Source organism: Colius striatus, chromosome 1 (assembly GCF_028858725.1).
Source record: "Colius striatus isolate bColStr4 chromosome 1, bColStr4.1.hap1, whole genome shotgun sequence".
NCBI classification, from domain to species: Eukaryota; Metazoa; Chordata; class Aves; order Coliiformes; family Coliidae; genus Colius; species Colius striatus.
In genome coordinates, this window is record NC_084759.1 from 150,492,275 (window position 1) to 150,511,665 (window position 19,391).

At 41.8% G+C, this 19,391-nt stretch overlaps 2 protein-coding genes across 2 annotated transcripts in view; one reads left to right on the forward strand and one right to left on the reverse strand.

Moving 5' to 3' along the window:
• The window catches only part of TIMP3 (TIMP metallopeptidase inhibitor 3), a 38,569-nt gene extending 20,448 nt beyond the window's left edge, over positions 1-18,121 (forward strand). Inside the window, exons 2-5 of the mRNA XM_062011836.1 lie at positions 5,769-5,851; positions 12,012-12,123; positions 12,811-12,932; positions 13,519-18,121. Of these exons, the coding sequence (XP_061867820.1) occupies positions 5,769-5,851; positions 12,012-12,123; positions 12,811-12,932; positions 13,519-13,716 (515 nt within the window). The 3' untranslated portion in view covers positions 13,717-18,121. The remainder of the gene's footprint in view (positions 1-5,768; positions 5,852-12,011; positions 12,124-12,810; positions 12,933-13,518) is intronic.
• Positions 1-19,391, reverse strand: part of SYN3 (synapsin III) — a 176,760-nt gene that overhangs the window by 110,077 nt on the left and 47,292 nt on the right. The window lies entirely within an intron of this gene.

The following is a 19,391-nucleotide window of genomic DNA, read 5'->3' on the forward strand; positions in this document are numbered from 1 at the left end:
ACACAATCACTTGTAGTTATGGTCCTCTGTTTTTTAGGGATGCCAAGAGTGTTGGTAATAATTGCCAACAGGTCAGCCAGGGGAGTGGTAGAAGGAATGCAGGTCATTAGAGAGTGTGAGCAAGACAGACACAGCAATTCAGTCTTGTTAGCAGTACCATCAGCACCAATGCCAGAAAATCTCTGTGTAAAAGCATAGTGCCGTGATCAGATTAGAAGACACATCCATAAAGGTCCGAATAAACTAATACCTTCAGTGGTGTGATAGGTACACTCAGGAGTCTTAAACATACCAGCTGCCTTAGCGCTGTGTGATGTGAGCCCTCCACCATGCACCAGTACAGTGAGGAGTTTTTGTGAGACAGGCTGAATGAGTGAGCTTCTTGCAAAGCTGGTAAAAAGTTCTCAGTAAATTGCTCTTAGAAGTGAGCCCTTTGGATGAATAAAATGGCAGCCATCCTCCTTGGCATGTCCTGTGTCTAGTGTAAAAACAGCATTTCCAAGTGCACCATTCTGTTGGGGATTGGTTTTGCTGACCTGGTGTAGTCAGTGGTCTCAGGACAGAAGAAGCCTTTCTTCAGCCTCCTGGTCATGTTGCTGCTCCACGTATATTTCATTTTGCCATTATTTGGATGTCAAAGAATGGACTGAGAGAATAAATTGTCCCCCATGTCTCCCTTAGTAAACAACATGAATCTTCTGCATCCTTCACTTAAATGCAGTGAGCATGCATCTCAGCCAGACCTCTCACTTAAAAATACTCATGTTGCAAACCAGTAAAATAAATCCTTTAAACAATCATGAGAAATGTAGCATTTGTTACTCTCCAGAGCTGCTCATGGTAATTGGTCACAAGGGAAATGGGTTTGGAGGAAATCCTGGTCTCTCATGGGTGTATGCCTCCACTTAAGAAGCTGTTTATGGATGACACCCATCCCACTTGCAGGAAAGCATCTGTTTCTCAGGGTGCAGTCGGGCTGGCAGCTGTGGCTGGTGGCCTTGGGCTGTGCCTCTCTTTAAGGGACCGGGAGATTTGTGGCAGTGTCACCATCTAGTGGCTGTTTGCTCTTCAGTCGGGGGGAAAAAAGTACTACACATCTAGTAGCTGGTGTGTGCCGGGATGAAATGACTTGGTAATTAACTACAAGTCTTTGCACCGTGCTATGTCCTCAGGTTGGCAAATGCTTGTCTTGATCTCACATGACCACTTCCTTGACTTTGGTCATTGCCTACATATCTACTCCTTGTCTCATGAAAAAAATGCCTTCTGTTATGTCAGCTGGAAAGCCAGAGTCATCTTCTGTTCCGTATCTCACCTTTAGGCCTATTCTTCCTGTGACTCCTTGAGAAAATGCCACAGACTAAGGGATAAACTTGAATTAAATGTGTGCACATTTGGGCAAACAGAAGTGTGCACAGGACCTTTTGTTCCTATGCCCATTTTGATTTATTTGCCATCTAGTGATGTGTGGAAAATGCATGTTTTTTGTGTGTATACATGAACACACAGACAGTGTGTTAACAGTGAAATGCAAACCATTAGCTGCTTGCACTGTACTAGTGGCAAATCTGAGCCATCTCTGCTTTCGTAAGCACTAAGCTAGCTTACATTTAACATTTTTTTGAAGAGGCAAGAGGAAAGAGTTAAATACATTAATCACTTGTGATACATAGTTAGATGCATTTATTGATTCCTCAAACACAGCAGGTTGTTATTTTCTTAATATTTTTTTTAATCATCTAAATATCCATCTTTCCCTCTGTTCTCTCCATCATTTTTTAAATCACGTCAGATGTTGAGAAGCAGTGCATGTGTTTTCTCCTCTTTGAATTGTGGTATGGCTGCCATGCTTATCTTATCAAGATTTATATCCTCATCTAATTTAACTTTTTGTAAATAATTACAAATCACTCATGAGACCTTGCCAACTGCTTCAGTCCCACAAAGTGACCTGACCTGAAACCCCAAAGTACTGAGAAACATTCATCTCAGAGTATTTTCATAGGCAGTACTTCAAAGGAATTGTGGTTTAAAAATATGCAGCTATTTTGGTGACCACTTGTGTGGGATAAAGTTTCCCATCAGTAATAGCAGGACTGTAATAGAGCTTCAGGGAGAAGGAAGGAGTTCAGAGGAGCAGTCATAGCACCTTTTTCCTTATTCTGCTCAAGCAGGAGTCCCCAGAAGTAAAGTTTCTTTTGTTGACATAACACAGATTGAATTTGTGGCAGAAATATTGTAAATTTCTGATAGCTTGCAGACCAGGTGTGAAGAGTGACCCAGCAGTATAACTAGGGAGCAGCAGTTTGAAGGGACAAAAATAGGAACTGAGTAACATGTGGCTGCAGATGTGCAGCTTGGAGATCTGTTCTGGACAGACTGACAAGTGGCTGTCATGTGTGGAGGCTGAGGAACATGCAAGAGCAACCTCTGAGCAGTCCTGTCCATCCAGCATCTCTCTCCAATTATATAGATGCATCTAATCCCCATGAGGTGGGAATTTAGCCTCACAAAATACTGGGGGTATTAAGTTGGAGCATCCTCTACTCCTTGGCTAACAGCTGGAGTTTTCCATTAATATAGGAAAAATGAGGTGAGTTCTCTGTTCCTAGGTTTTTTTTTTGGTAAAGGAGGCAACTTACCTAAGAAAGTTAGCCTTTGAGTAGCAAAGGCAACTTCTTCTGAGATAGAGGGCTTGATCCATTTACAAAAGGCTTGAAGTGATGACCCACACTATAGTTTTTCATGTTCTTTTTCACTAGGTGGATTTGTTAGTATGGTTGTTCTTCAGATTTACTGAAGAGCAAAAATACAGGTCCTTCCACCTGCTTGCAAGGGTAGAATTAGTTGAAATTGGGATCCTGTTAGGCGATACTGTAGATGTGCATTTTGAATCTTTGGTCCTGTGGTTGAAACTGTTGGTTAGTCCATAAGTGAAAGTTGGTTTTGTTCTGAAGTGGCTGTGCTACTCTAACTAGAAGTCAAAGGGCTGCCAAGCTAGCAGTGAAGTACATGAAAAAAACGTTTTTTAGGTATTTTTCAGCAACTGGGAATGTGCTTGTTGGTTGCTTTTTTTGTTTTTATGCTAACAGTGTGTTTGGAAACCCAAGTGTTTTGCAGTACTATCTTTTAGTATATTTCTTACCATTGTCAACAAGATAGGATTTGACTTCATATGTCTGGGGCAAACACCAGGTTTTTCAGTTTCAGTATATCAGATAAGCAATAGGTGAAGGTAAGAATTTTAACACCTTTTGCTACAGACTCCAACATTAGTGAATTGCCCTAGAATTCACAAAGCTTTAAAAAAATGGTGTTCTTTCTTATAGACCCTTAGACAGTCTGTTTTTTTGGAGCTTCCCTGATGGTTATGGTGGCTGAGGGCAACAAATGGAAAAAACCTTGTTCTTTAAAGATATTTACAGTCTTCAAGGACATGCATCAGTACAGCTACTAAATTTTGAAGAAGAGAGTACATCAAAGTCTGAACAACTTGTTAAATGGAACAATCAATAAAATTGTACTGGCTTTTACTGCCATTGAATAATAGAAGTTTAAAAAAGAGAATAAGAATGAAGTTTTACACTCAATGAATGCAGGTTTTGTTGGTTCTTTGAATCAAAGCCAGCAGGACTGTCTTACCTAGTTTAAAATTTATTTGACAAGTCTGGCAGAAGCACAGGATATAATTCAGAGCAGAGTGAGTTTTTCTTCATTTCACACCATCCTCATGGAACAAGTTCCAGGAACTGGTGTGTATAACCAGACCCATCTCTTCCTTTAAATCTGTTCTTCAGATTATTCAGAAAGCTGGGACAAGCTTTTTGCCTCATTACTTCAGTCTAGGCAGTGAACAAAAACTTAGCCTCCTCTTTTTCCCATCTCTTTTAGTGGGTCTCTACAATTGTTTGAAACTTAAATGAGCTAAGAAGCAACAAGGTGCTTGCTTAATGTCCTATATACATAGCAAAATGGATCCCTGAACTTTGTTGCTGCTTTTAGATTGCACTGTAGTACAATTAATAAATTGTTGGTTTTTATTGCTTGCAAAAAAAGTACTTCCACCTCTTTCTTTCCCTTACATGCCTTCCTGCTTTTTAATGAATTGTTTTCTGTGATGAGTTAATATGATACATTGAGCAAAACACAGAAGGAATGCTGCAAAAGACTGCTGTGAAAGCAGTACCTATGCAGACAGTTAACATCAGGACTTTCATAGGCTCAGAGCAGACCAGGTATGTGGTTCCTTTTCGTACTGGATTTCAGTAGTCTGGAACCATTGGAGCATATATTCAGCAAAGATGCTTTGTTTGCAAAGGTGTGGTGATCTAAACTTTATGCAAAAGTGGCTGCTATCTCCTCTTCAACAAAACAAGGATTGACTATACCTTAACAATTGTTTTTAAGTACATTGCATTATTTGGATTATTCTACTGGAATAATTTTCATAGCCCTTGTAATAAGAAGCTTGATGAATACATTTTGGGTAAGATTTCTACAGTTATATTGTAGTTTTGATGTTTCTCTAGATTGATGGAATTTTTAGTTCCTTATTTGTTTGGTTCTTTTCTTTTTGTCCTGCTGTTTGTATGAGTGACATTTGTGGTACAGGGTTTTCTAACAGTAATCCTTATTCTTCCCAGGACCGGTCTTCTGCAATCTCTTTTTCTGCAGCTCTTGTAAGGAATTAAGCTGCTTCTGGTGCTTGTATAATGTGATATGATTGTTCTAGGGGGTGGACTTCAGCTGAATAATGCCTACCCTGTCACTAAGCTTTGCTCCTCTGAGACAAGCAGATGATTACAGAACTTTTTCAAAGAGGATTGATGGAACAGTAGAATTTGTTTGTAGAATGCCCTAAAACCAGATGAGCAGGAAAATGAGATGAGCAGTGCTTCATTAAGTACTGACCGTAAACTACCCACTAGATCCATCTGAGGAACCTCAAAATCCTTATCTATGATGGCTCGGCCTCAGCTGGCATTGGTATGTCTGTGGTACAAGGGAGGCATCTGTGTCAGGCTGGGTGCTGGGTGCATGCACGCACACACACTGCCCCTTAGTATCCACGAAGAAATGAAATGTGGTGTACATAAGGTCTGTTGGATCAGCTTTAGTTTGTCTTCCAGGTGGCTTCTGGCTAGCCTTGCAGCTTTCACTGTGGACCTGATGATTGCTAAACATTCTGGTTTTGCACAGTAGCCATTTGTTCAAGGGAGCCACTTCTTGGAAGCTTTGTGGTATCTGAAAGAGGTGGCAGCTGAAGTGAAATCCCCAGATACAGGATATTTCAGTGCCCTGTACTGTATTGTTGTGGTTATTGGGAAACAGGAGCTGCATTGGGGACCCAAAGAATGATTTAATGATTTAAAAATAGTATCTTGTTGAACATCATTCCGTATGTTAAGAGTTAAAGCATTAACTACGAACTTCGTCCCAATGGCTTTGTGCAAAGATTTTAAGCTGTCTTGGTCCCAGCTATAGTCCTGCTTTGTGGATTTCAGTGAATTTTCAACATAAATAGTGCTTGTTCTTACTCTTCACACAGAACTGGATTTCCTCTAAATAAATACTTGCTTTGGCACCCCATTTTACATGCCTTCGTTGTATGTGAGATTTAGAATAAATTGAGAGGAAGATTGGCCTGGGGTTTTGTTTTATTTTACAGAATAATTTATCTAAGTGGCTTTTTTTTGAAGTGGAGGGTCTAGCCTAAATGTTGTGTAAAGTTGTTTATAATTTGTTGTATTTTTCCTCTCTTATGACAGTGATCCGAGCTAAAGTTGTGGGGAAGAAGCTCATGAAAGATGGACCATTTGGAACGATGAGATACACAGTCAAACAGATGAAGGTATGTTTGCAAACATTTCAGACAGGCTTGATAACAATTCTAATTAACATGTAATAACAGAGATTGCATACTTAAAATAAGGACACCTCAACTGTTCGTATTTTTCAGCCAGAATGGGAAGTAACCAGCAATTGGTAGAAATTTGCCCAAGAGAGGGGAAAAAAGCAGGAAGAGGTCATTCCTGACATAAAATGCTGAATACCCAAATTTTTCCTTTACTTTAAAATAATTTTTGACAGTGAAAGATGCCAGATGGGCTTCTCTAGATACTGGAGACCTGTGTGTGTTCAGTGTTAGACTGTGTAAATGCAAGATTTTCCATGCAGCACTTTCATTAAATTCAAGATGTGGTGGTGGTAGGGGGTCTGAGTCTGCTGGCCTTGGGAGACAGTGGTCTTTCGTCTCTTATTTTCTTGCATTCTTTGTAACCATCATTTAGGATGAGGGCATTTTTTTCCACGTACAAAATGGATGCAACTCTTATAGTGAAGTCTTTAGTGCTTGGTTTAGTTTTATATGTAGCTTTCAAATATCATCAGCTCAGAAAAGCTGTAAAACATTGACCCGTCGATGAAGAGGGGTAGATGTGCTACACCAGTTGCTTGGTTTCTCTAGTTCCTTTCTTCAGAGCTCTAATTCTTTGCTGCACAGACTGCACTCAACCTGCTGCTTTGGACTTGTTTTTTTTTTTTTTCTTAAACTGACCCCTTGTTATGTAATGCTAAAAATCAGCCCTAGATTGTTTTTCTTGGCTATGCCATTCCAGTCATAAGACTGGTTTATGTCTTAAAAAAAAAGAAAGAAAGAGAATGGAAAAGCTTGGCAGAGACTGCAGAAATCTGAAACATATTAGACAAAGTAGAGAAAAAAACAGTCACTTGCCTGCCTCGTAACAGTAACTCTCTTTATAAGGCAGTTTATAGCTAAGCACGAAAGCTGGGAGGAGGAGATGCAAAGCCTGTTTCATAAGCTGTCGCAAAACCGCACACGTAGCCAAATCTGGTCCTGGCATGGCTCTTCCACGGGAGTGGAATGCTTGCACTTCGAATCAGAGGGTGTGTGGTGCTGAGCTTACTCATTTCCTTAATCCTAAAAATTTCTTTTTAACATTCAAAAGGAAATATATATCTGTTGATTAACTTGTATTTGTAAAAAAAAAAGAAGTGACTGGTTATGTTGGCAAGAGGAAGACAATGCTGCCACTCTTTTTTTTATAGATATCCCTGGCCCCATCAGATTTGCAGCACGCTGTGTCCATCTCAGCAACTATACCCCACTGCATAAAACTACTCAACATCCACATGCTGCAGTGGCTTCATTACCTTTACTTTTCCCGATTTCATCCCAGTCTATCCAGGACCCTTACTTTTCTTCCTACTCAGTTCAAAGACTTTGATGTTTCTTGTCAAACATATGACTATGAACAGGGTCCAGTGTTGATCTAGAATAATGGTAGTCCCCAAAAAGACCAGTGCGCTTTACCAGCCTGCTCCATTGTCAGATGGTGAGCTGCACTATGAGAGAGCTCTGGAACAGCATTATGCATTCCTCCTCTGACCTAGAAGCCTGTAGCAGTGTCCCTGCTACAAATAGAAAAGGCTTCTGTGTGCCTCCTGGAATGGCAAGGAGCATCAGCCCTGTCAAGGTGAGCACACTGAGTGGAGTCACAGCCATTTTGCTGTCAATAGGCACCGTCGTGTCAGTCTTCAAGTAAAACACCTCAGCCTGCCCTGGCTGTTTTCACTGGGTTATTCTGCAGCACAGGGCCAAGGTGTTACAGCAGACACTGGAATAATCTGCAATGTCCTCATGCTGAGACCACAAGAGAACCATTGCCTTTTTGCATGAGCAGTTCCACAGTGTTTTGTTAGGAAGCTACATGTCCAACAAAAGCAGGAGTGATTTTAAAGGGTAAAATCATGTGTTGGTCCAACTGCCTCTATGCCTGCTACATAGCTGGTGGGCTGGTGAGATGTTGCATCGCATATTTAACTGTGACCTTTGGGGATAAGGAACCTGAAGCAGTTGAAGTGCTCAGTAGAACTGGAATGTCCGGAGGACATAGTTCTTGATAAACAAACAAACCAAGTGCCTTCTTTGAAACCCTGCTGTCTTTCTGATGAGCTTAGAGACTTCAGTATAAAGAAGGATTCAGCTCCATACAGTGGGGGAGCTCAGAATGATGTAGCAAATCTCTCCCTTGCTCACCCCAATGAAAGCTGACTGTCCTCCTCCTGGAAAGAAACCTAAGGAGGTTCTGCACAGCTGCATGGGAACAATTCTGAAGATAAAGCTAACACGTCAGTGTTTTTTGGCCACCTATCAACCCATCTGCACCTGCAGATGAAAAATTTACTCTATCAGTGTATGCCATTTAGTCTATCAGTGTATGCTGAATTGCCTGTAAAAGCATTGAGAGCTTTAAAAGGCAAAAACCAATCTTTGTATTTCTTTCATGCGAACCTAGTAGTTTACTGTGGATGATTCTTTCACTAACACTCTTGAACCTGTTGCTGAATTTCACAACTAAATCAGCTTGAGGCCTGGAATTAGAGAACAAGGTCAACCTGCAGGCACAGAACACTGCCAGGCTTTCTAGAGTTCAATTTTGTTGTCTGAAAACGCTTTAAGCTTTTTCAAGCAACCTCTGCCTCCCTCTACTGCCTTCTGAAATAGTTTGAATATTTCAAGATCACATGTCAGAAAACTGCATAGGACTGATCAAACCCCTGCATGTTCTGTGATGCTGCACTTCATTCTGAGAATGGCCCAAACCTATTTCAGGGAACTGCAAAGGAAACAAGGAGATAAGATATTTCTACTCCTTGTGCACAAACAGTCCTTACTGACCATGGCAGCTCTCAGCAGAGGCTGCCAGAGGCAAGAAGGCTGTCCTTGATTTGTTGCTAATCTGTAAAATGAGTCTAAGGGGAGAAACGTGATAGTCCCAGGAGGAAAGAAGTGAGGTGGGATTAATTCAGTTTAATTTTAGACAGACTAAAATGAGGTGTTGAGTCTTTCCTGCTATCTTTATTGTCAATGGAGAGAGTCAGGAACTGTCAAAGTGTAATTCAGCACAGCAGTTGTAGACAGCTATTTTAAGGTGGGCCAAGATGCCTGATTCATATGAAGGGCCTAAATTTTAGGTAGCTGAAGGTTAGGCAAGAGGACTTCAAGCCTTGGTATCTCGTGCAACCTCGCATGGGAGGTACAGAGGGAGGAGCTTCATATCCCAGGGGGGAAGTTAATCACACAGCAGGAACCACCGCAGGATTTGCACGTGCATTTCTGAGGCAGTACGGGGGCTGCGAAGGAAAATGCTGACACAGCTGGAAATAGAGCAGCACTACCAGGCACCGCCATGTGACATTTGCTAATACTTTGTTCCCTGTCATTATGCTTCCAAAAATACCCATTTGTGGCGACAGGAGGACTCCAAGCATAGCAGTTAGGCGAGAGGCTAGCTTTTTGGTTGTTTTTTTACTAACTGGCCTAATAGCATTTCCAGGATATTTTGTGTATCCAAAAATAATGCTGAAGGTATTGTTTTATTTGTTTTGAAAGAAGGCATCTGTAGAAGATTGCCCCTTGCCAAGCTTTCTTTTTCCCTGCCCTGAGAACCAAGGTCGTGGTGAGTTTCCTTTAGTCATCAGAGGATGAGGTAGGCCTTGTCTGCCCCCAGCGCTGGGTCAACGAGTGTGACAATTGCTAGCATCGATCAGAGTCACTGAGGGGTGAAGTAAAGGGCTTTTCGAGAGTCGTGCTTCCTTCAAGAATGCTGAGAGTGGTGTCCCTGATGCTAATGGGAAATAGGGTCCAGGAGTTGGAAAACGAACTCCAGCACTAGTTACTTTGTGGGCAGTCACAGTGAGCTTGATGGTGCAGATGCGAGGAGAGATGACTGTAAGGGTCTTGTAGGATGGGCCTGAGCAGCAGAAAAAGGATTACTCCAGTTTGTAGCCCATTCTACAAGGGGGAGAATGGGCTCAAAGTGTGCCTGTGCATGTGTGGACTTTATAGCATACTTAATTAGCCCAGCGCTCCCTGGAGTTTAGCGCACTGAGTGACAGATCACTTGTACTGCACATGCACAGCATACAGCACTCTGCAGTGTAGATAAAGCAATGCCTGGACAGACTGGGCAGCCTAGCTGTTATCTTAGCTAGTCCTATCTGCTTAGATACTGTTATCGTAACTTCCTGGCATGACGCCCACTAGAACGAGGTCTAAACACAGCCTGTATGTTGTGTGTCTTTCCTCATAGTACCCTTGGGAAGCAAGGCAGAGCTGCTCCACAGATGACGAACAACAGTATACTGAGGGCTAAATAACTCCTCCAAGGACAGACAGGATGCTTGCACTAGAACCTAGATCTCCAGCTATTGAGCATAAATGGAAAATCTGAGTAGGTCATCCCATACCAAGAAAATTGCAGGGATAGAGATTAGAGAAGGTTCAGTTCTTCCATATTCATTGAAAGAATTTGCTCACTCAGGGACAAAGACAATGGTGTATCCCAAACATGATTTTTTTTAATTGATGATACAATGTGATTAATTAAAAAAAACCCCACTTTCCTTTCATGTTTGCTGAGTGTAGAAAGAAGGCTGGAAAATGCAAACCCTTTAGAGTATCTTTCACTGTAACACAACAGTTCGGTTACTGAGTTGTGATACTGTTATAAGATTATGCTGATTCAGGTAATGTAACTAAGGAGAAAAAACCCAACTGGCAGCTATTCCATGGATGCCCAAAAGATAAGCAGAATTAGTAATAGTTTATAGGGGTTATTTTTGTGCAGTATCTGGGCCTAGCATAAAATCTGTTAAATCAGCGGATGTTCTTTCAGAAAGAAAAAGGTTTATTGTTTTTAAAGGAGATGAGGGAATGGTGAAATACCCTGGGATAATAGGGGACTTCAAGAAACAGAATATGGCCTGGAGGAGAATACTTCAGCTTAGGTGACACAGCAGCAAGGATCTATAGCTCTGGGATAGTTTGGGACTTTTTTCCCCTCTTTACCTCACTTTGTTATGGTTAAACTGAACACGAATGTGCTCTCTGGCAATAAAGCTAACAGAGAAAAAGGCTGGGATATGTTATGAAGCTGTGATTCTCTCTGAGTCTTAGTGTTTAACTTTTAAACATTGGCCATTTTAAACAGTTGGTGAGAAGGAAAAGAGAGATTGAATGCCAGATAACCAGATTTTAAAGATTAAATTTTCAGGAAAATCATCCTCAGTGTTTCAAAACTAAGGGTATGTTTTATTTGGTCCAGTGTACACATGCAGTGGTTGTTTCACTGCTATGCACTGACTCTATGATGCTGCTAACAGGTGGGCATGAGTCTCCCTGCATTGCAGAGGTAAGGTCAGGTCAGATAGGGACACGTGCTAATTTCTGACTGAATCCAACTGCCAGCATGTCTGTGGGTTCATATTTCGATTAAACTAAACTGTAAGAAAGATTATGAAAAAGGAGAAGGAGTGTAGAGGAATTGGGTATATGCGATTCTTTATGGCACTCATCAGTACTGGGCTAATTTTAGGTGATGGGGTAGGATTCTATTTCTGCATGCACTTAGAGCAACATGAAATCCTTGCTGAGGTCAGGAGGAGTTGCGTGTGCTAGGCCTTTGAGAAGGAGGTGTCTGGCTTGATGGCTTAGATCAAGCGCCAGAGGTCTGAAACTCTTACAGCAGCAACACTGGAAAATAGGGTCATTGTTTCAAAGAAAAATCCCTTAGGTTGGAAGAAATTGTTTAAATCACATGAAGGAAAAAGGTTCCAGGCTTGAACTAATTTAATTTCTCCCAAATCGTGAGCTGTATAGGGGGAAAAAAAATTGTTCAGGATGTTGGCAGAGCTTGCAGCGTTGGCGCTTTGCTCACTCAGTGCCACTGGAACTAATGCGAGTGGGGAAAACTGGTCCCTGTGCTGAATTGCAACGGCTCGTTAGCAGGTGGATATTCTGTTTCACCAGCAGATCTGGTGGGGAAACTTCCATCAGAGTCCAGCTAGTGCTGTTATTCATTCCTTCACCCTTGTAAATGCTAAAAGGTCCTGGCTTGCCAGCACAGTCTAGGAATGCAGGTTGTAAAGAACCTAACTGAAAAACTGTCATTTTAAGGTGACCTAAAGCATTTTTATTCTTTCTCTAGATGTACAGGGGCTTCCAGATAATGCCACACGTTCAGTACATCTACACAGAAGCCTCTGAGAGTCTTTGTGGAGTCAAGCTGGAGGTCAACAAGTACCAGTATCTGATTACAGGTAAAGGACAGTGTACTTCCTCATAATCCAAGCCTCTTCTGTTCTCTACGTACACCTGTTAAGGACAACGGGCAGCCATGTAGACCTCCCTGTATGCAGCTTCCCCAGTGTTAAGGTGGCCAACAGTATTTTGGTGTTCAATACTCTTTAACGTTGAGAGTCATTTCACTCTCTAGATTTCCCTCTCTTTCCTAAAGTACCTCCTGTACCCAGCGATGTTGTGACCAATATGCTGTGTCCACAGCTGTCAGTTCATGCCAGAGCTGCTGTGTCTGTCACAGGGAACTGGTTGCTACTCAGCTGTGCCACAGATGGAAGATCCCTTTTGGAATGAGCTGGAGAAATGCACACTGCTGAGATGGGGGGATGCAAGGAGATAGAGATGAGACAGTTGCCAAGTCTTGTTTGTAGTAAAGGTGTTGATTCCCTTAGCTCTGTTGTTGAGAGGAGCTTGACAGCGTTCCTCACCTGCACGTTGTTGCTGGTGCTTACAGCTCGCGCAACACTCTGAGGTACAGGAGTGCGGGAATCTTGCTGGCCAGTGATCCCAGAAGCAGTTAATAAAAAGAAGGCAGTTGCTGAGCAGTGACTGAAGCCAAACATATTGAGAACATTAGCAATCTTGGGAAACAAGAAAAGTGCTCGAGCTGAGAAGTGCTAACTTGTGACCGTGTCTCTGTTTTCAAGGCCGTGTGTATGAAGGGAAGGTTTACACTGGCCTGTGCAACTGGTATGAGAAGTGGGACCGGCTGACTCTGTCCCAGCGTAAAGGACTGAATCATCGTTATCACCTGGGCTGTGGGTGCAAGGTATGTGCATCTTGAATTAGGTGGCCTTAAGACATTGAAACCCTACAGTTCTGTTTCCCCTGCCTGTATGCCAATGATGCTTGTGAACAGTCAGGAATAGAAATGGAGGACAGCAAGTTTTGCTGGGAGAAAGTAAGGCTCATCTTTAGTGTTGAGACCAGAGAAGAGACAAATAAAAATGCAGAGTCTATGCCTTTTTAATGCCCTGCTGGAGTAAACTAGGGTTGGGGAAGGCTTTCAGAATCCATGCAGAATCATTTGCAGGTGAATGAAATCAGGTACCAGAGGCCTGGCAAGATATGCCGAGCTTTTTTGTCCCGTGTAAACGTTTTGAGTGCTTAAAACCTCACAGCCTGGCACTGTGAGATTTTTGTTCATGGCCCCAGCCCCTCAAAAACATAGACACAGCCCAACTTTTCTGCAACTGGAAATCCCTTTTGACTCTGGAATTACCTGAGTTGTGTGTGAGGCTGAGCACGTGCTTATGCGCTTTACTGAACCGAGTCAGAATTCCGGGTTAGTAAACAAGGTCTGAGGGAGTGGAATGGTGAATGTAGCCTTACGTGATTGCTCTTTCCAATTGCAGATTAGGCCCTGCTACTATTTGCCCTGCTTTGCCACCTCGAAGAATGAGTGTATTTGGACAGACATGCTCTCCAACTTTGGCCACTCGGGATACCAAGCGAAGCACTACGCCTGCATCAAGAGGGTGGAAGGTTACTGCAGCTGGTACAGAGGATGGGCACCTCCAGATAAAACGATAATCAATGCCACAGATCCCTGAGCACGCTACCCCTTCCTTACTCTCCCCTCTCCCTTACTTGTGGCTGATCTTCCTTTGGACACTAACTCTTACCAGATCATGATGATGACAATGAAATTAGTGCCTGTTTTCATGCAAATTTTAGCACTTGGAACACTTAAAAAGAAAAGGAAAAAAAAAAAAAAAAGAAAAGTCTGTGCTACCTTACTGAATTTGTAATCACCTTTTCCATTTTTTTGATACCACTCATTTTGATCAGATGATGTTTGGGAGCGAGCTTTTGCACACCGGAGGGAAAAAATGGGAGGGGAAAAATTAAAAAAAAAAACAACAAAAAAAGAAAAACGAAAAAAGAACAGAAAAAAAAGTTGGAGCTCTTGCTCTGTTACATGTATCATTAGCTGTAGCAATATAATCTCTATTTTTTTAGGAAAACAAAAATCTAAAAACTATGCCAATTAGGCACTGTATTCTTCTATGTGCTGGCTTCCTGTCACCCCTCCTCATGCACTAAGTGCTGAAAATACGTAGACGAATCTATTTGAAGGAAAACAGGTTTCATGAATCAGATTGGCAAATGAAACAAACTGAAGAGAAACCCAGCCTAAACTGTGGAAAAAATGACGTCCAAAAGAAAATCCTCCTTGGTTGGCAGTGTGATTGACTCCAGCAGTAGTGGGAGAATTCACCTAGTGTGTCTGACCACATCATCTGGTAAAAGCATTGTTGGCTGATTGTCCTAGCTAATTCAGTCACATTGTGAATGCAACAGCACATTAGAAGTTCTGGCTTTCTCCAGAACAAAAGAGAGAAGTATTTTGTATTTTTTTTCGTTGTTGTTGTTTGAAAAACAAAAGCCCCATCCCCTATATTCAGGGAGGTGAATCCACCTACAGCAGAAAACAGATGCTGTGCCATCCTGTTTTGAGCAGCATTGGCCCCTGAAATTTTTGCAGCTTAGCTTCAACAGCAAAACCAGCTTGTGAACACCTTAAACCAAACAGGTGCCAAAATACCAACTGTAAATCAATCACATGGAAGAGGGAAAGGGGAGACTTGCTAGAGCTCTTACTATTAAAAAAAAAAAACCTATTGCCAAAATAGTGTTTTGCTGAACTAAGATGTATATACACATAATGACATAAGCTATTTTTGACAGGATGTGGAATTTTTTTTTGGTGTTATAAACAAAAGAATTGTTTGATTGTGTTTTAAAGACAGAAATATTGACATTCCGAGTCAGTGAGTTGTTTTTAAGGTATTGAAGCTCCAGTATATCTGCAGTAGTGGCTACAGTCAATTGTTTCCTCTGTACCTCCTTGCACCACGGTTCCTCCCCTGCAGCTACACTAGCTGCATTTGTTTATACAGTGAAAGGAAGTGTGTGTGGGAGGGCCAGGCAGGGAAGAGTGGTCTCCTAATAAGTGCTGACTGGGATGGTAAAATTTCAGCTGCCCAGAGGATTCCTTCTGTGTCAAGTGCTGTGTTTCCTTCTCGGCACTGTTAAGCATAGCTCCATGCATGTGTTCATACCATGTCCTGCAGTGATGTGGGAGGAGGAGCCTTTCTGTCATGTGCTTTGCTGTTGACTGGAGAAGTTTTTTTTTTTTCATTCTATTTTGTTTTTTTTTTTTTAATTAAGAAAACTATAATATAATTTTTCTTATCAAATAAAAGTATTTTAAGTTTTAAAGATGGTGAAGAAGGGGTACTGACAAAATGGGTGACTGTGTTTTGGATGGGGAGGGCTTGGGCAGGGAGAAGATTATGCTTAACTTCATTTTTTGTATTATGATTATTTATCTTAAGTTTCCATATATCTTCAGTTCATTCCACTTAGAAAGCAGAGCTGCCACCAGCAGGAAAAAGTGTTGCAGTGATTCCAGCTTGGGGCAATACAGCATTTTACAGTCAGTGACCTCAATTACTAGAGAGGTGTTTGGGACCACTTTGACAAATAGAAAGGAAAGGGTGTTTGAGGTGGGCCCTGATGTGTTTTTCCATTCCTTAGCTGCTTCCAGAGCTCTGCCAGACATACATCCCTTGAAATGGCCCAATTAGTAGATGAATTATTGCAGCAAAAAGCGTGTGGCTTCATTTTTTTTTTTAACATGAACTTTAAAGGGCATTTTCAAAGAGTTGATGTAAGAGGTGCCTGGGTCTGCTGATTGGGTTTTTTTCCAGCTGCTCTGAGTGGCAATGCAGCACAAAACACATTGAAAGTCTGTTGGTTTTTCCTGTGATTCAGGCTTGGAGCACTTGGCAGAAGTCCTCTTCCCTGTGACTACTCCTAAATTAAGGGTTGGAGATGAGAGGGAGGGTAAGGTGCTTTACAGCACCCATCATAGGATCAAGTGGTGGGTCAGAACATTGACCTTTTTGAGAGAGTATGGGGTTGGGCTTTGGGCACAGTGGAGTGGAGCTCTGACCCCAGGCATGGCTGACAAAAATCTCTGAGGGTCCTTGAGGGCAGAGTGGAGCTGGCCTCGCCACCCTCACTGCATCACTGTCTGGAGCTGGCATTGCTGGAGATGGCCCTCCTCAAGCTCAAGGCGACTTTGCAAAGGTGACGTCTCTTTGAGCTGCAGCCGCTTCGGAAGGCTAAATGAAAATGCCCCTCGGTGCAGTGAAGCGTTGATTTGAATAGTCCTTAAAACTGCAGCTCTGCAAATTTTACCTGTCACTGATTCATTTATCTAGCTGAGACATCACAGTATTGCACTCAAAATTATTGTGAAAATATTTGCATTCTAATACTATGAGGACTCGTGTCCCGGAGTAGGATATAATGTAGCTATGTGCTTTGTAAACAACAAAACCAGCAGATGCATTACCAGAAAATGAAGGGTATTCCCATTTTATGTTGCGGAAGGTAAAATGCTTCTGAGATGCAGACAGGTGGATGGGCAGGGGTGGGGGTTTCGTAGCAAATCTTTCCCCTTGCTGTGTAAAGAAACAGTTGTTAAGGCTTCTACAAATGTGGAGCCAAAAGAAGGGGGGAGAATCCAGTAAAAATACATTTCTTTCGGGAGGGTTCTTAATTTTGTTTCTGTGCATGCTATCAGGGACATGCATTTCTTTGGCTAAGCTTTAGCTTGTTGATTGCATTAAGAACTGAACTGAAGGCTCCTTTGAAGTGGGAGGGAGCCATTAAATTGATTGAGCAAGCTCTAAATCAGACTCAAAGATTACTTCTTTCTTTCTATCTGCTCTACTTTCTTCTATCTGGCTAAGTCACTTCTGCATGCCAAGGGACAAAACTCTCCCCAGTTACAGCGGGCCATGCAATATGTAGGAACCTCGGGCACAGAGGGTGCAAGGAGACAGGTGTGAAGTTCTCAAAATGTTAGGCTACAGTGGGCTTGCAGCAGCAGGATGATCTACATGTCACCTCTGACATGCACCTCGCTTCACCCCAATAACTGAAGGTCAGGGGAACTGTCAGTGGCATAGCTGATGTGAGCATGACCCTAGGATATGTACAGGATGAGGGCTTCCCCCCCCACACACCTATGCTTTAGGTATACCAGCATTACTAAAAGTACTTTTTAAACAGCACAGCTCATTTCTAAGCTGTTGCTGTTTGCTTTCTTATTAATAGAGGGGGTTTTTTTGTTATTTGCTTGGGAGTGTTTTCCCCTTTAGAATTACAAAAACCATGAAAAATATATTGAAAGTTTGGGAAAGACTGTCTTCAATTTTCATTTTCCAAAATGGAGCAGGAGGAGCTCTGTGAATCAAGTCCTCTAGTAGGAGGCTTCCCCCTCCTATGTATGGGACAAAACTACTAATTTAGGTCTAAATTTCTCATGTTTTTGAAGAGTTACATGGCCTTTCAGGTAGGACTACCCTAAACTCTAAATATATCACTGTATCCCACTCGTACTTGGCCACTGTTGCATTTTCTACGGGAAAGACTGAAGTAGAGGCCTCCATGGGAAGGAGTTTTCATTCTTTCAGATGTCTCCAAGTGTCTCTCATGACATCATTTATAACTTAAAAGAACATAACAAAATTTAGTGAACTGCAAACTCTTTTTTTTGGATCTTTTTTAGAATAAGGAGCTTTTGGGGCTCCCAATCACGAGAAAAGTCTTTGAAATCCACTAAATATGTGCTGCTGCTTTGCGTGTACTGGCCTCTCCTTCTCTCTCTGACACTGTCCTTCCTTCATAGAGCCACTCTGCTGTTCCTGATAGTCATGGAAACTTGGGGAGGGAATCAAATCCGTGTGAAAAAATCTTGTCCAGAAGGAATGTATTTGTTGCTAAATTTTCTAGCACTGTTTACAGTTTTCCTCCATGTTATTTATAAATTTTATATTCAGTGAATGTATATTGTCTTTTAAGGTAATGTTGCATAATGTTCACTTTTTATAGTGTCCTTTTATTCTAAACAGTAAAGTGGTTTTATTTCTATCACAGACATTCTGTCTCTGCTTCACTTATATTAGTTCCTCTCCACTTCGAATGTACACAAATGGATTTGCAAGTGGATTTATTAATTTCCTTTCCTTTCTTGATACCATTTTATTGGGCTCAAAGCATATATTCCACTCCTGGCAATTGTTGTGCTTTGGCAAAGAGCCCTCCATCAGTCTCTCCCTCTCTTTAAGAGGTTGATCTCCCTAAGAATCATTATTTGGGTCATAAGCATAGGAGAGGCGGAAAATCCCTTGTTGAAGTTCATGTATCCCACTTGTTAACTGGCCATTGGGGGTCACTCCAGAGCAAGGCCATCATTGTGGCTGTCAGGGCCTTAGAAGAAGAGTAGCAAACTGCTTTTATTTCCAGTGAAGTGATCCCTGGGAGGAGAGTTGAAAAGTACATGCCCATGGCAGAGGGAAGAGAGGTTAATCTTTTCCATCTTTTCTGTGGTGAAATGGCAGAGCCTTGTGTTCTCTCTAGGCATGCTGTTCAAGGCTGGTTAAAAATGCCCTGTTGTTGTGAGAAGGGAGCTTCAGAAAAAGCTTTTTCAACCAAATGAAAATGCTCACAAAAATGGGCTTACTCTTAGAAGTTTCCTTTATCTCACTTTTTCTTTAGGAAAATCTCTGTTCTCTACATGAATGAAAGAATGTAACAGGTTTTAAAATCTGTTCTATGTTTAATCCAAAGGTTTAGAAAGTAAGCACTGGAAAATTTTGGACATAGGAGGATGAGGATCTCTTATGTGAGCACTTAATTGCTTAAAGTGTATCACGTTGCAAAGAGGTAAAACCATAACACTAGTTATAAACACTACCAGGGTCAGCCATCAAAAGGCCACAATGTATTTTGCAAGTGCTAAATGATACAGCTTGAAGATACCTCCAGGAAAGGGGGGGAAAAAAAAAAAGGAAAGGGGGATTGTTGTATTCCTATCTGACACATAATGAAGCTCATGCACAGTGGGCAGACAACTTTCAGAGGTACTTGATGGAGTGATGACTGCAGTGGAGCTTGCTTCGTGTAAGCACTTGCCCTCTCAGACTCTCAAAGCCTGAGATACTGTGGAGATGCACACAGAAAACATCTTGAGAAGTTATATGGGTTCTGTGGGGCAGACCACCCCACCTGCAAAGGGCTGGCCTGAATTTGCCCAAGTGGATTGTTGCTTGTGTAAATGTTTGAGAAGAGACTGATTTAAACCAGATTACTCAAGCTTGCATGTCAGCAACAGTGTTTGTGTTCAAATGAGATTATCCACAGTTTTAAA